This window comes from Perca flavescens, chromosome 18, assembly GCF_004354835.1.
Source record: "Perca flavescens isolate YP-PL-M2 chromosome 18, PFLA_1.0, whole genome shotgun sequence".
Lineage (NCBI taxonomy): Eukaryota > Metazoa > Chordata > Actinopteri > Perciformes > Percidae > Perca > Perca flavescens.
In genome coordinates this window covers 27,131,329-27,146,919 of record NC_041348.1, presented here as the reverse complement: position 1 = coordinate 27,146,919, position 15,591 = coordinate 27,131,329, and the positions used below count along the sequence as shown (strand labels likewise).

The 15,591-nt window shown below is 40.3% G+C and overlaps 1 protein-coding gene across 1 annotated transcript in view; it reads left to right on the top strand.

Annotated features, from left to right (window-relative positions):
• igf2r (insulin-like growth factor 2 receptor) overlaps positions 1–11,114 on the top strand; it is a 51,558-nt gene extending 40,444 nt beyond the window's left edge. Inside the window, exons 38-51 of the mRNA XM_028604698.1 lie at positions 401–550; positions 674–838; positions 1,310–1,520; positions 1,861–2,013; positions 2,416–2,650; positions 3,872–4,008; positions 4,383–4,500; positions 5,258–5,404; positions 5,572–5,756; positions 7,767–7,953; positions 8,069–8,212; positions 8,328–8,397; positions 9,169–9,459; positions 10,884–11,114. Of these exons, the coding sequence (XP_028460499.1) occupies positions 401–550; positions 674–838; positions 1,310–1,520; positions 1,861–2,013; positions 2,416–2,650; positions 3,872–4,008; positions 4,383–4,500; positions 5,258–5,404; positions 5,572–5,756; positions 7,767–7,953; positions 8,069–8,212; positions 8,328–8,397; positions 9,169–9,459; positions 10,884–11,048 (2,358 nt within the window). The 3' untranslated portion in view covers positions 11,049–11,114. The remainder of the gene's footprint in view (positions 1–400; positions 551–673; positions 839–1,309; positions 1,521–1,860; positions 2,014–2,415; positions 2,651–3,871; positions 4,009–4,382; positions 4,501–5,257; positions 5,405–5,571; positions 5,757–7,766; positions 7,954–8,068; positions 8,213–8,327; positions 8,398–9,168; positions 9,460–10,883) is intronic.
• The last annotated feature ends 4,477 nt before the right edge of the window (positions 11,115–15,591 follow it).

The following is a 15,591-nucleotide window of genomic DNA, read 5'->3' as shown; positions in this document are numbered from 1 at the left end:
ACATTTAATACCATGACAAACAAAATGACAAAAAAATAAATAAAATGTAATTCCAAGATCTTAACCAAATACATTTTTAACACTTGGGGAAAATGCACTGTATGATATCATCCACGTAGCATCCATGTTGCGCCCCAAAATACACTTAATACCTTTTATTATATTCCTTCAAAGTCTTCCCGACATATTATGAGTCTGGACAGACATCAATGTAAACAGCAACTTGACTGGTTGGCGGAGGCATTCTAACGCAAGGCCGTACTTTTGTTTTTTGTATGATGATTATGATGATCCTTCTTGTCCTGTCTCTTAAGTTTGATCTATTCTTACGGTCTATTTTCAATGGTTTTACCTCCACCCTTTTCTCCCTTTAATTCTCTGTCTTCTTGTCTTCTTATAGGACATTGGGCGAACTACCAGCGGCCCTGAAATCAATACAGCAACAGGGGAAGTGTTCATCACTTACAGCAGCTCCACCAAGTGTGCGGCAGATCCCACACAGAACTACAATTCGACCATCATCTTTACCTGCCAGAGAGGCCTGGAGCTGGTCAGTCAGCACTTTCATCTTTGACTTTTATGATACGAATACTTACGCATGCACTGTGACTTTACTTCTCTGAGGATTTTGTTCACCCTTTCAAAGCAGTGACTTTTTTATATCTTTATCCAGGGCTCTCCACAAATGCTGAGGCTGCAGAAATGTGTCTATTTGTTTGAGTGGGCGACCCCTATAGTCTGTTCAGACGCCACCCACACAAACGCCAGCGGTTGCCAGCTCACAGACTCCCAGCTCCAGTTCACCTTTGACCTGTCCACCCTCTCTGGTGATGTCCAGGTGAGCTCATAGGCTTGTTGTCTGTCCACCAAGATTTTTTATTTTTTATTTAACCAGGTAAGCCGATTGAGAACAAATTCTCATTTGCAACGACGATCTGTCAAATTTACACAGTTCCACATTCATACCTGGAACCTGCCTAGTACAACCACAGTCTAATCTGCTGGCCACTGAGCAGCTCGACTGGAGCAGTATTTTTTTTGTTGGGTTAAGGGCCTTGCTCAAGGGCACCTCAGTGGTGGTAATGAGGGAGGGACAAGCACTGCTCTTTCACTCCTTGAAAAACATGAAAAGTTCCCTTCATCTTGTTGATATTGTTTTGTTTGATATGGTTTGTTTTACATTTCACTATAGATGTAATATATTCTTTTCTGTGAAGGTATTCAGTTTTTAGGTTTTTTTACTTCATGGTGCTGCAGACTCTGGGTTACCGGTTAAAAAGTGTAATAACGTTAATACTCTGTATGTCAGGTACCGGCGGGCTCCAGCATCTACCACATCAATGTCTGCGGCTCCGTGGCAGAGCCGGCCTGTAAAAAGAGCACAGTTTGCCGGGTGTCTGGTTCTGGTTCAAACAAGTCAGCCTCATCGTTTGGCATCAGCAAGGCCATGACGATGGACTTCAAACATGACGAGCAGGCCGTACTGATGCAGTACGGTGGAGGAGATGCATGTCCACCAGGTAGGTCTGTTAAACTTAACTTGTGTATGACCCCTTCAAAAGGCCCAGAATCGGGCTTTGGACCTCAGGTCTTTCTTTATGAAAATAAATGTAGAAATCAGATGCTGCATTTTTAAAAGTTTTACTAATATTTCAATCTGCTGATATTTGTAGGTTAGAATAGATCAGATCACTTTCTTACACTGTACATTGTACTCCCAGGAGCAAAATGGATCATACTAATTAGATAAGATGATACTTTTTTCTGTGGCCGGGTTGGCTCAGTGGGTAGACCAGGCACAAAGAAAGTTAAAAGAAATACAATTGAACAAGTATTTAATGTGTTGTTTGTGTGCTCTAGTGACCAATGAGGGTGAAGTGTGTGTGTTCCCCTTCACTCTCATGAAGAAGTCGTACACAGAGTGCACCAAAGAGGGAAGGACAGATGGCAAGATTTGGTGTGCGACCACTGCCAACTATGACACGGACAAGAAGTGGGGATTCTGCAATGCAGGTGACAGAGAGAGGAAGCGCATAAAAACACTGAAAGGAGATGGGACGACCACAAAGGCATCGCTGTGAACTCCATTATTACACCAACTATTACTTGTGCTTTGAAAAGTTTGTGTAAGAGATTTAGAACTCCAAAAAGAGATTTAGAACTCCAAAAATAGAGCAGGCAGACAGGAAAGTAGAGTGATTAACAAATCAATGAGCAAAGGTGAAAAATGTCCACACTTGCTAACATAAAATGCCTAATCTCTCACAATTTCAAAGCACCTGTGTGCATTTTTACACTAAAAGCTTTTCCTCATTTGTTTAAATGTTCCAAAATGCTTTTGTGTTTTTGCATTTTATCACCTTTTCATTAATTCTCTCTTTACTGAAAACCATGCTGCCATTCTCTTTCTTCCAGTTTCTAGTAAGCGTCAATCCTCCATACTGTTTACCTGCGACCAGTCTGTAGGCCACGGCTCGCCACAGCTGCTCTCGGAGACGGAGGGTTGTTTGGCCACTTTTCAGTGGCGCACCAGTGCTGTTTGTCCACCGGTGAAGATGGAGTGTAAGCTGGTCAGCCAGCATCAGACCTTTGACCTCCGAACCCTGTCCTCCCTCACTGAGCCTTGGAAGTTTAGCCACCGAGGAGATTCGTAAGTCTGGCTTTAGTCATGGTTGGGCACTCTTTCTACGTCTAATGTGTAGGGGCGTGACGAGACACTCAGCTCGCAAGTTGAGACGATATTGGGTTGAGGAGAGCGAGATGAGATGAGATTTTAACACTATTTTAAAGAAAACTTCAGTTAAGAAATATGACTGGAAAAATAGTCCTTTATTCAATCGAAAGTCACAAAATGAAAAACGACTGCACTGTGAAAGGTTTTGCCAAACTGAAAGGGCTGGCTTCTCTCCTTTTTATAACTCCCCTCTTTAGACCAAATAACTGCAGCGTGAGCTTCTAACTTCTAATTGAAGCTGTGTGTGACCTTCTAACTGAACTGAACACTGTTTTTAGTCTTATTTTTAAAGTGTAAACCATAATCAAAGTAGTACTTTCAATAATCAAAGCGTAAACAGAGACTGACCAATTTATTTCTTTAAGCACGATACGCTGCGAAGCCTAAGATATGGTTTTTCAGGAATAGGAGCATGTCCACGTTCTCTATTGTGTGTGTGTGTGTGTGTGTGTGGGTGTGGGTGTGTGGGTGTGTGGGTGTGTGGGTGTGTGGCGCGAGTGAGAGAGTGCGGCGGTTCTAACGCTTGGTTCTACAGGCAGCTTTTTTACAATTGCAACTCGCTGCTGCTCTGCAAAAGTGAACTTGGCATAAACTTTGGAGAAAGGGCAGGGGATCTTCTATGCTAATGTAGAGGTCCAAGCCAGACTCATCTTGAAAAGCCAGATGTATAGTAAGACCAACCAGATCAGACACCATCTACTGGCTGCTGCTCACTGCTTTAAATCACCAATATCACGAGACGAGAAATCTCGTCACACCTCTACTAATTAACATCTTCATATTCATTTATGCATGTTACCTTCTTTTATCCTAAATCCAGATAGAAGGACACGGAAGTGCATAAGGTGTTATAGGATTTAGATGAATACATTTGTTAAATGATTTTTGCTGTTTCTGTGCAAATTGTAGAAACGTGAGGATCCATGAGGATAAAATGAAATAAATATAACATATATCGCCAAAAATGAATTTCTCTGCTTCACAGTAGATGCTAGAAAAAGAAGAAATATTGCTAAAATCATGCATATAGGTGAAAAGAATGTGTGAATATTTCTGGCCACCTAAAGCTCTTTAGCCTTGTCTTCCTGAGTCCTGACTTTATTCCAATGACATTCTTTCCTCATGTTATGTCCTCAGGTATTATATCAACCTGTGTCAGGGCATCCACGGTGGGTTGCCAGATTGTCCAGCAGGAGCAACCGTGTGCCGACGCTCAGCAGCAGGAGTGACCCAGACCCTGGGCCGAGTCTACACTCAGAAAATGAGCTACACTGGTGGGTATTCAAGTCATGTATACGTTTCAGTGCGCTTGATGTTGGACTTTTTGATGACCCATAATGATATTTGCTTGAAGTTTCTAATATCCTAGGGTCACCTTTTGTGTATATTTTTACCATTTTGTTGCCAGTAGAATTGAACAAAAGCTATGGCAATGCATTTTATTTTTTACTTCTATTGTTTGAAAACCGCAAAAGGTTCAGGCTGTAAGGTAAAGAATCCAATGATAATGAATGAATTTATGAATTAAATGGAATTGATTATGTTTTAGCACTCTTGTGAGCTCTTGTCACTAGTGACTCTCACAGCTGTGTTTTGATTCTGTGCATTAGAAAAGTTCATGATCACAGTTCTCAAACTCCTTCTGCAGATGGAAAGATCTCTGTCAGTTACTCAGCAGGGGACGCTGTCTGTGGTAACGGCGTGAAGGCCAAGACTGTGATCCAGCTGAGCTGTGGCTCCACTGTTGGACATCCAGCACTCATCAGGTAACACTCCACCGCAATGAAATCAGCTGGTTTTATGAAAAAGCTCTCCTTTTTAAGATTCTAGCCAGAGATTACATTTTTAGAGAACAACTTTAAGATATTATATTATGAAATTGAATAATAATTAAAATGTCTAAATAAAAATAAGGACAGTAAGGGTATGTGGGTAAAGAAAATGAAAATGATTTTACATGTTCAAAGTCTGTCATTCGCACCTACAACTATACGTGATGCTGACATAGATTAGATAATTACCCACGTTCTACAATAACACTCATTTACTGATTGGTTCAGGGATTTCTAACTGCCAGTTAATGACAAAACAGAGTTCTTTTTAAAGTTAAACTTTCACTGGTTAAAGCATTTAATCACAATTCTTAGCAGACTTGATGTTATTCACAGTCACGACTAAGTGAGTTTGTCCGCTTTCAATATCAATGTTTTATACTGAAAAAGTATTGAATAGTCTTTCTTCAGCTCCTGTTTTGTAAAATGTTTTTTGCTTATGTGTCTCTCTGTTACAATTAATAAAAGAAAACTGTTTCTATAAAATATATATTTTTAAAAGAAAAAATGTACATAACATGCTTTAACTTGTCCCTCAATGTCTAAAACTGCCAGTTTACCAGCATTTCATAGCTTAAATTCAATTTACTCCGCTAGTTTAATTGGTCCGTGAAGTCTTAAATGTTGCTTTCTGAAATATTCAATGTGACTCCATGCTATGTCTCATTTCTGTCTGTTTCTGTGTGAACAGTGTTGATGAAGCTTCATGTGAGTTTGTGATTGGCTGGGAGACTCGCTCGGCGTGTGCGGTGAAGCAGCGTGAGGTGGTGATGGTGAATGGGACGATACAGCTTCCTGACACTGGAGCCAGCCTCAGTCTGGGAGCGCTCTACTTCAGGTAACACAAGCGCACACTCAACCTGTCCACCTGTGTCTTAATCCGGCTCCCAGCACATTCTTTTTCATGTAACTGACAAATATCTAACTGCGTTGCATAATTGAGAACTTCTACATTTTATTTTCAACCTGCGTTGGTCTCTTTACCATTGTTTTTACTCTTCTCAGCCAGCATCAGGCGTCCGGAGACATCCGTCCAAACGGCGACCGCTACATTTACCACATTCAGTTGTCTGGCATCACCAACAACTCCCTGCCCAAGTGTCTCGGTGCCAACATCTGCCAGGTCAAACTCGACGCGCCCTACAGACGCAGGATTGGCTCCTCCAGCAAGGCCAAGTACTACATTAAAGGTAATTTATTGCTTAGTTTAGTGCAATTAGAGAATTAGAAATAAGAGGTGTGAAAGATAATTATATTTCTCCTTGTCTTGAAGTAGTTGAATCAAAAGTAGTTGGAAAAAATGTCTCTAGGGATTGCAGAGTTGTTTGTCAGTCACCAACACTTTGGTCCAAACCTGCACAACTACTGAATGGATTGCCATGAAACTCCAGGTTTCCTGAAGATAAATCCAATTAACTTTTTATCTACTGCCACCAGCCAGTCAAAATTTCCACATCTAAAACATTTAACTCTATTCTATTCTAAGTAATGACAACAAAACTGTCGGCGCGTCCACATGATACAAGCCTTCCGTGATTGCGCGCAACACCCCCACGCCTCCTCCACACTGTTGCTATTAGCCAAGGAGGACACGGAGGATTAAAAGTCCCATGGCATGAAAAGGTCACTTTATGAGATTTTTTAACATTAATATGAGTTACCCCAGCCTGCCTATGGTCCCCCAGTGGCTAGAAATGGTGATAGGTGTAAACCGAGCCCTGGGTATCCTGCTCTGTCTTTGAGAAAATGAAAGCTCAGATGGACCGATCTGGAATTTCCTCCTTATCAGTCCTTCCAGAAAAATGTTTTTTTTGTGATTGTTGCGGGCAAAAATCCTGGATTATGCGGCACGTTTTCTTAAAAAATGCGATGGAATATTCGGATATTTATGCAATTTTATGCGATGAAATTGTGGGAGCTTATAAGGGCAAAGGTTACCTCCCCTTTCTCTGCTTTGCCCGCCCAGAGAACTTGGCCCACCCATGAGAGAGAGAGAGAGAGAGACATCATGGCTGTTAAGGCCACACCCCCACCCTCCACCTTGTCCCCCCCCTTCTCCTCCTCAATAGATTCAGACACAGAAATGGCACATCCTAAGGAAAGCTCATTGTGGGACTGGCTCTAGTGGCTGTAATTCTGCACTGAGGCTGAATTTCGGGAAAGAGACTTCAGATACAGTATTAGGGGACCACTAAGGTCTATATAAAAAGAGACTTCAGATACAGTATTAGGGGACCACTAAGGTCTATATAAAAGAGACTTCAGATACAGTATTAGGGGACCACTAAGGTCTATATAAAAGAGACTTCAGATACAGTATTAGGTGACCACTAAGGTCTATATAAAAGAGACTTCAGATACAATATTAGGGGACCACTAAGGCCTATATAAAAGAGGCTTCAGATACAGTATTAGGAGACCACTAAGGTCTATATAAAAGAGACTTCAGATACAGTATTAGGGGACCACTAAGGCCTATATAAAAGCGACTTCAGATACAATATTAGGGGACCACTAAGGCCTATATAAAAGCGACTTCAGATACAATATTAGGGGACCACTAAGGTCTATATAAAAGAGGCTTCAGATACAGTATTAGGGGACCACTAAGGTCTATATAAAAGAGACTTCAGATACAGTATTAGGGGACCACTAAGGTCTATATAAAAGAGACTTCAGATACAGTATTAGGGGACCACTAAGGTCTATATAAAAGAGACTTCAGATACAGTATTAGGGGACCACTAAGGTCTATATAAAATCATCCAAAGAGCACCATGCCATGGGACCTTTAAAAAAAAACAAAACATGATGGACTCTTCAGAAGAGGTCATTATCTTCACTTGAGTTTCTGCCCGGGAAAGTCACTGGACGACCCAATCTTCTGAACACAGCCATACTGAGAAATCCAGAGAGTTGTGTGGAGCTGAGAGTCTTAATTAGCTTTGTAGCGACTCAATTGGCAATGACTTGAATGTAACAGACATTTATTAAAATCAAAAAGTTACACACTAAAGCTTTAAAGCAGATTCATTAAAAAAATACAATCGCTTCAAATGTTTAGCATAGCTTAGCTATAATTAAAAGTCAAATAACAGTTTATTGTTTTATTTTTTAAAATTCTTACCAAATGACTTCTTTTAACATTATTCTTCTTTAACATTAACGGCATGTCGACAACATCTCTGCTTTCCCATCAGGAGGAAACCTAGATGTGATAGTGTCCTCTGAGTCAATGTGTGGGCGAGAGAAAACCAAAATGGTGTCCTCCACCATCATGTTCCATTGTAACCCCTCGGCCGGCGTCGGCATCCCCGAGTTTATGCTGGAGACGGATGAATGCCAGTATCTGTTTGTGTGGCACACCGACGCTGTGTGTGGTCTCACGTGAGTAAAGACTTTTTACATTGGAATATGGTTTTTACTCCAGACAACAAAAGTAGACTTATGAATATGTAACTTTTTTTTCTTCATTTTTTTTTTTTTTTTTTTTTTTTTGCAGAACTATTAACGCACAGACAGATGAAGGCGACAGCAGCGAGACTTCAGCCGGGCGAAGCAAGGCGGCGGGGGTGATGCTGAGCATCCTGTTGGTGGGTCTGTGTGTCTGTCTGCTGGGGCTTTTACTCCACAAGAGAGAGAGGAGGTGAGACCAAGAGCACCCAACAAATGTAGACCAGAAAAGCTATAAGCAGATTTAAAGTACGTTGTACACATTTTAACGAATGGCGGTCTGTCTGCTCATCTGTGTCTTTTAACAGAGAGCTGGTGATCCAGAAGGTTGCTGGCTGCTGCAGGAGAGGAAACCAAGTCTCCTATAAATATTCAAAGGTGTGTTGATCTAATTAATTAATCAATTCTGAATTTGTTTATGCACTTTCCAGTGTGAACGCACTCGTCCAGCCAATAACAATTGTTGCTTTTAGAGGATGCTGCGTCTGAAAACTCTCCTTCCTGTGGCCTTTTATGACTCTGTAGCATTTCATCCAATCCTAGACAGTGCCACGCATCCTAAAAATAAAGGTTTTGGTTACACTTTACTTGAAGGTATCTACATAAGAGTGACATGACACTGTCATGAATGTGTCATAAACATTGTACATTCATGACATAACACTTCTTTTAGTGTAATTTTTTTTTTTTGTCATGACAAGTTATGGTTAGAGTTAGAGTTCATGTGTCATGACCGTGTCATGTCACTCTTATGTAGATACCTTCACGTAAAGTGTTCCCAAAGGTGACCTGGTAGCTGTTGAGTTCATGTTGTCAGCCACATGCAGAAGAAGACCCGCTGCTTTGTTCTTGTTTTTTTTTTTACATTATTTCCCCTGCAACTGCAAACCTTTGTAATTATTTAATGCAGATGACTCGCCAACCTGCCGCGTGCCTATCAAAAATTTGAAACGTGGCTTTCTGTGGCCACACCGATCATGTCCTCTTCCGCTATCACACCAGCACCTACATAGCCCGCGTATTTTTAAAGACAATTTTATATGCAACAACAGTCTTCTAGTGGTAAAGTTTGACGGAAGGTGACACAGGTGATTTATTTTCGTCCCACATGATTTGACTCCACTGTTGGTACGAACTTGAAATCCTTAGGTCAACATGGACGACGAAGGGGGTGAAGAAGAGATGGAGTGGCTGATGGAGGAGCTTGAAGCCCCTCCCATCTCCTCTTCCTCATCTACCCACCGAGGGAAGGGTAACCACGGCAACGGTCACATCAAAACCAAGCCGGTGAACACGGACGGCCTGCGTTCGTTCTCGCTGGACGAGCAGGACGAGGACGACGACAGCGAGGACGAGGTGCTGAGCGTCCCGGGGGTGCGGGTGGTCAAAGCGGCCGGGCTCTCCAGGCACTCTTCAGCCCATCGCAGCCCCTTCCTTCGGGTCAGTATCGTCCCAACATCTGTCCAGGTGTTTTCTCTCTACTTGGTGCTCAAAAATTATTTTTATTTAGTCTTTGTCCTGTGACAAATTTTTGTTTAAGTCTTATTTTAGGCAAAGAAAAGATGGATGGATAGATGGATGGATAGATAGATGTATAGATGGATGGATAGATAGATACTTTATTGATCCCTAAGGTGAAATCCAAGGTCCCAGTAGCTTAAAGACATCACACACAACATACACATACATCATAAACCGGATGATAAAATAATAAATCCACAAGAATAATATGGACAATAAAAGAAAAGATACTAAATAAAAAGTAAGGTGCTCTTTGAGAGTGTGTGTCATGGTGGTAGTGCAAGACATAGTAATATAACAACTATAGCAGTGCAAGGATAAAGTTTAAAAAAAGACAGCATTAAATATGGGCATTATAAGGGAATAAAGTAGACATTAGGATATACACAAATCAACAGTCAGTATTAGAGGTTGGAAGTAATAGGGTTACATCCATTGTTCAAATATTAAGTTAGACCTCAGTTCAGTCTGGGGGAAGGAGGGAGAAAAAAAGTTACTATTACTTACTGTAACTATTTTAATTTTAGTCAATCTAAACTGTTGACATCTTAGTCTTGTTTTAGTCATCAGGTTAAATTGAACATTTCAGTCAATCTAGTCTAACCAAAACTAATAATTATGTCATTTTATTAAAGCTTATTTTGCATAAGATATTTTTCTTGAATGAAAAACACAGGTAGAATGATTAAGAATGCAGCTTTGCAGAATATGTCTGGTCTAGTGGTCTGGTTGTACAAATTTAAGGAATACTTCCAGACATGGAACATTTGCATATTTATTATTATTTGAATAATATTATTAATGAATAATAATTATTAATGAATTTTAACAATTTATTAATGAATTTAGTTCATTATTTTGAACCAACATGAGCAACTGGCCTGTAACCCAAGTTCTGTTTTTTTTCTCTTAGCCCTTTGTTACAAAAATGGGCCTAAATATCACCTTGTTTCTTTCTCCCAACTCCTGCTGTTGTAATTATTAACTTTAGCTTCAAGAAGTTACTCCAATAAGTTACTCCGAGTCCTGACTTGTGATGCTGGTGTAGTCTTGATATGGCGCGTGCAGCACAGGTAACCGCTGCATTTAAGAAACGTTTTCTTTTTCTTTTTTTTTTTGTCAACAGAAAGTTTGTATTTTTTAATCTACATTTTTGTCTTATATCATCAACAATATTGCATGTTCATATAGTCCCAGTTAGTGTTTGATGATGTCAGTGCCGTTTCATCATCATTTTGTCTTCGTCATATAAAAAAAGCTTTGTGGACGAACATATTTAGTCGTAGTCATTAGCTAACGAACCCAACACTGCTCGAAGCCTCACAGAAGTCCTTCATTTTCAGGAGGAGAGCGACGAGGACCTGGTCGGCCTCCTGGACGAGTCGGAGAGGAAGAGGAAGAGCAAGAGCAGCAAGCCTCGCTACTCAGGCCTTAATCACGGTAACGACACGGCAGGCAATAGGAAACGGGACGAGGATGACAGTGACGAGGACCTCCTCAGGGTGTGATGTCACTTCCTCCATCCCCCTCCTCCCGACAACCAATCTGAACTCTTCTCTCTCTCAGTGAATGTCTCCATAACAGCAACAATGAAATACCAACAACATAGAAAGCAGAAAACCTTTCCTCTCTTATGGGATTTTTGATTTGTTGGACTGCACTTTGACTCGGCCTCAGACTCTCTCCAGTCCACTGTCTACGGACTGTCAATGTTGGCACATGGGTTCTTATTTATTGATAGCTGATTATTTGTGTAATTCTGAAATGAAATAATAAGTTACTATACTATAGTTACTTCAGTCTTACCACGATTCTCTAATATAGACTCTAAAAATGAACCCCAGAGAATAAGCTTTCGCAACGTGTTGACTCTGCAATGAGGCATGTCAATGAAAAGCTGTCAATTGAAATATTTTTCCTTTCTTCTAGAGTTTTTTTCTTTTTTTTTTAAATGAAGTTGTGCCATTGCTTTAGCACCTTATCATAGCATTGATTAACTGACAATAATGCTGTCGACATGTCTTATTGCAGACACGGAAAAGAAAACTTGGGCTACATTTGGAGTTGATTTTTGGTTTAGATTTTTAATCTCCAGGGCTGTATTTCATAACTGTGGTGAGACGTGCAGTTAAGTAGCTCAATAGTGAAACAATTCCGCAGATTTTGGGATTCAAAACAACAGCTATCAAAGAAACAAGAAGGGTGGAAATGGGATCAGTTCCCTGGACGGCTGCAGTGAAGGTGTCTGCTCGTGTTGTTTGAAAAAGGGAATGAAGACACCTGTTTGGCTTATCTTGGTTTTTACAGTTGCTATAATAGCAGATGTTTCCTCTTTCTTTCCCCTCGAAAAGAAAGCGCAACGCCTTCCTGATGATGAACTTACTTAGCATTTTCATCGATGAATCATGTCCGGTGACAAATTGATGTTTTTTTTTTTGTTTTTTTTTGTCTTGCTTTGGTCAGAGACATTGTACATAGAGGATAATGTTCAGTAATATGGACATTTTGTTTGTTTGTTGTCTTCACCGGTGAATTGCTCACACATTTGTTTTTATGATTATTTAAATTGTTGTCTGATCCGTCCAAATCTCTGTTCTGTTTCAAAAAATAGAGATGGCCTTAAGTGTGAATGGATGGTCGACGAGGACAGAGGTAAAAAGTGAAACTTGAGATGTTGGTTTAGGTTGTGTGTCTCCCCCACCCCACCCCCCTCCCGCCAAAGCCATATTTCTCCTGCCACCGCTGGCACTAATGTATGGAAGTTGGGAATTATGTTTTCCGCTTGCACGCTCTCGTACATTAAAGTCTCAGTTTTGGTATTCAGGTCTGTGATTGTGGATGTTGCTGCATTTAAAAAGTGAGATTTTAACTCTGTAAAGCCAAGTTTTTGCAGTGCCGTAATCAGCCATTTTTAGCCAAATGCATGTGACTATAAGACAAAAGAAAGAAAGAAGTAAAGCATTAATGTATCAAGAATGCAGGCAGTTTACTTACATTTTAGACCTTTTCTGCTTAATAATCAAACGAGTATTTTTACAAAAGATGTCGGTGATGATAGGAGATGCAAGGCCCGAGATATTTTGGTAAAGTACCGGTAAATCAAACTGACTGCAGTGTTGCCACATAAGAGTGATGTGAGTAAGCCTACACAGTATAAACGCAGAGTATTTGTGTGCCGTCCCACTTGCAGGTTCTTCTCTTGGTCCCAGAAAAAGAAGTCGTTGCGAAGTTGGCGTCTTTTAAGTTTACACAATTAGGAAGCAGACTTGGTGAATTTACAAACTCACAAATAGCTAATGAAAATATCCTTTAGTTGCAGACTATCCATCTACTTATATCAGTAAAAATGGATTGGGACTTTCAGTAAATGCACAACCCTGGGAGAACACCTATTGATTTTGTATTGATTTGCAATCATAAACATAGAGCACTCACACAGACTAAATATGTATTAGTTATGGTTTAGGTTTTTTTTCTGAGTATTCAATCCACTGAAACTAAAGCTATTTATTTAGTATTTAATTAGTTATTAATTGCTATTGCTAAAATCTTGTATCAATCAATAAAGAAGGGTCACCATTCAGGGTATTTTTAAAGCTTTCTACACACGTTTTTGTAGGATGCCACTTGTCCAAAAAATGACAAGGATTAAAAAAAAAAATAAAATCTTGAAATTGGAAACTATTTTATATGGATAAGTTTGGGATGCGTCATAATATTTAACAAATAGAGAACATCATCATTCTCCTGTCCCTGCGCTGTGGGTGTTCAGTAACTTGTTTTACTGTGATATCATCTCTGTGATCACAAACTAAAATGGAACTTTTCAGAAGCAATTTCTTTCTGCTAAAATTGTCAGACTCCAGAAAGGTCAAGAAGAACTTAAGCTCTGTTCATATTATCTCATCATGTAATCCGTTCATTTTTGAAGGTCTGTTGTAGCCATATCATTAAACGACTCATCTGAAATTGTGTTTTACTCAAAGTGAATTCTACTTTTTGAGAGCATGAACAACGAGGTGCAGGTTTCCAAAGAACAGTTCAATTAGTGCAGTTTCAAGTGAAATGTCAACTCTCCATATTTATTATTACATTAACCTTTAGAAGTCCAGCAAGAGTTGAAATGAAATCTAGCTTATTGTTGGCTGACTTTAATGTTAAACATTTATTCAGCATGTGGACCTCAGCGGTTTTTACTTGCTGACCCTGTTAGAAGGAGCTTTGAACTACATCTACCTGTGTTTGGCACTTTGTATTCGTCTCCGTAGGAGACGTTGTAGCACTCCTCATTACAGAGAAGCAGATGGTAGCGTTTAGTATGTGAAGTCCTTTTTTTTTTTTTTTTTTTTTTGCCATCGTTGCATAACATCTGTTTCTGCTGTATTTAGCGACCAAAGTTAGTGCGGCTCATCTGCATGGTACTGTACTGAACCTTCTCGTTCCTATGGAGATATGAATGGACATTCTTGTGCTTTTTTGTCAACGCACGAGCAGAGAACCGCTTTGGGTTACGTGAAACTAATTCAGAGTTTAATCCAGACAAACAAGCTTGGAGAATGTAGTGACTAATAAAGAACAAGAAATTTTCCGTGATGATTCAGTACTATGGGAGATCATTCTTATGTTTTAGTTGGTGTAAGTTATATTGTCTGATATGTTTTCTCAGCTCTTCTGCTTGTTTTCCTATTTAAAGAAACATTGATGTAAAAAAAATATTGCATTATTTGAATAAATAAGATCCGCTGTTTACCACTGCTGTGGTTTAATTGCACAATACTCCTGCTGACTTTACTTGGTCTTGTTTTGGATTACTTGTAAATTGGTTTGATTTTAGCTGGGATAACTTGAGACTTGATTTCGATTTTTCTGGAATGACTTGAGACTCGTCTCGAACTTCAGATTGCACTTCTTTCGAAGGACTCGTGACTTGTCTTAGAAAAGTCTGTGAACATTCGGGAGGACTTGAGATTTGACTTGCACTCATCTTAAAGGTCCCATGGCATGAAAATTTCACTTTATGAGGTTTTTTTTAACATTAATATGCGTTCCCCCAGCCTGCCTATGGTCCCCCAGTGGCTAGAAATGGTGATAGGTGTAAACCGAGCCCTGGGTATCCTGCTCTGCCTTTGAGAAAATGAAAGCTCAGATGGGCCGATCTGGAATCTTCCCTTTATGATGTCATAAGGGGAAAGGTTACCTCCCCTTTCTCTGCTTTGCCCGCCTAGAGAACTTGGCCCACCCATGAGAGAGAGACATCATGGCTGTCAAGGCCACACCCCCACCCTCCACCTTGCCCCCCCCTCTCTCCTCCTCAATAGCTACAGACACAGAAATGGCACATCCTAAGGAAAGATCATTGTGGGACTGGCTCTAGTGGCTGGAATTCTGCACTGAGGCTGAATTTTGGGAAAGAGACTTCAGATACAGTATTAGGGGACCACTAAGGTCTATATAAAAGAGACTTCAGATACAGTATTAGGGGACCACTAAGGTCTATATAAAAGCATCCAAAGAGCACCATGTCATGGGACCTTTAATGGACTTAACACTTGATTTAGACAAAATTTGACTTGGACTTGTCTTGAATTCGTCTAATTTATCAGACTTTTTCAAGAAATGACCCAAGACTTAAAGAAACCCCTGGCTTTTGCCCGCTTAGGCGTGATACAAGCACCAATCCTTAGGATCCCACCCCCCTTTGAACGGTGACATAGACATGATCCTTTTAACGGCTTTCCACCTGAAAAGACTGCCAGATCTCAGATCTTCATGTCTAACAGACTGCCAGACACTACAATTTAAATGTTGACTGATTAACAACATTACTGACTGTGTTGTGTGCGTACATGCTTAAGATGCATGCAGAGGCCGGCTTCACAAGGAGGCCAACGTTTGTGCACTTATGTTAACCCCAAGGAACACTTGGCCTGACGTCTGTGATAGCAAACTTGTTTTAATGATCCACCGCACTCCCTGTAAAGCGATTGCGTCTTTTCGGGGGGACCTTTGCTCCTGCTCGTCCTGTTTATAAACTCCAAAACAGACATGTCA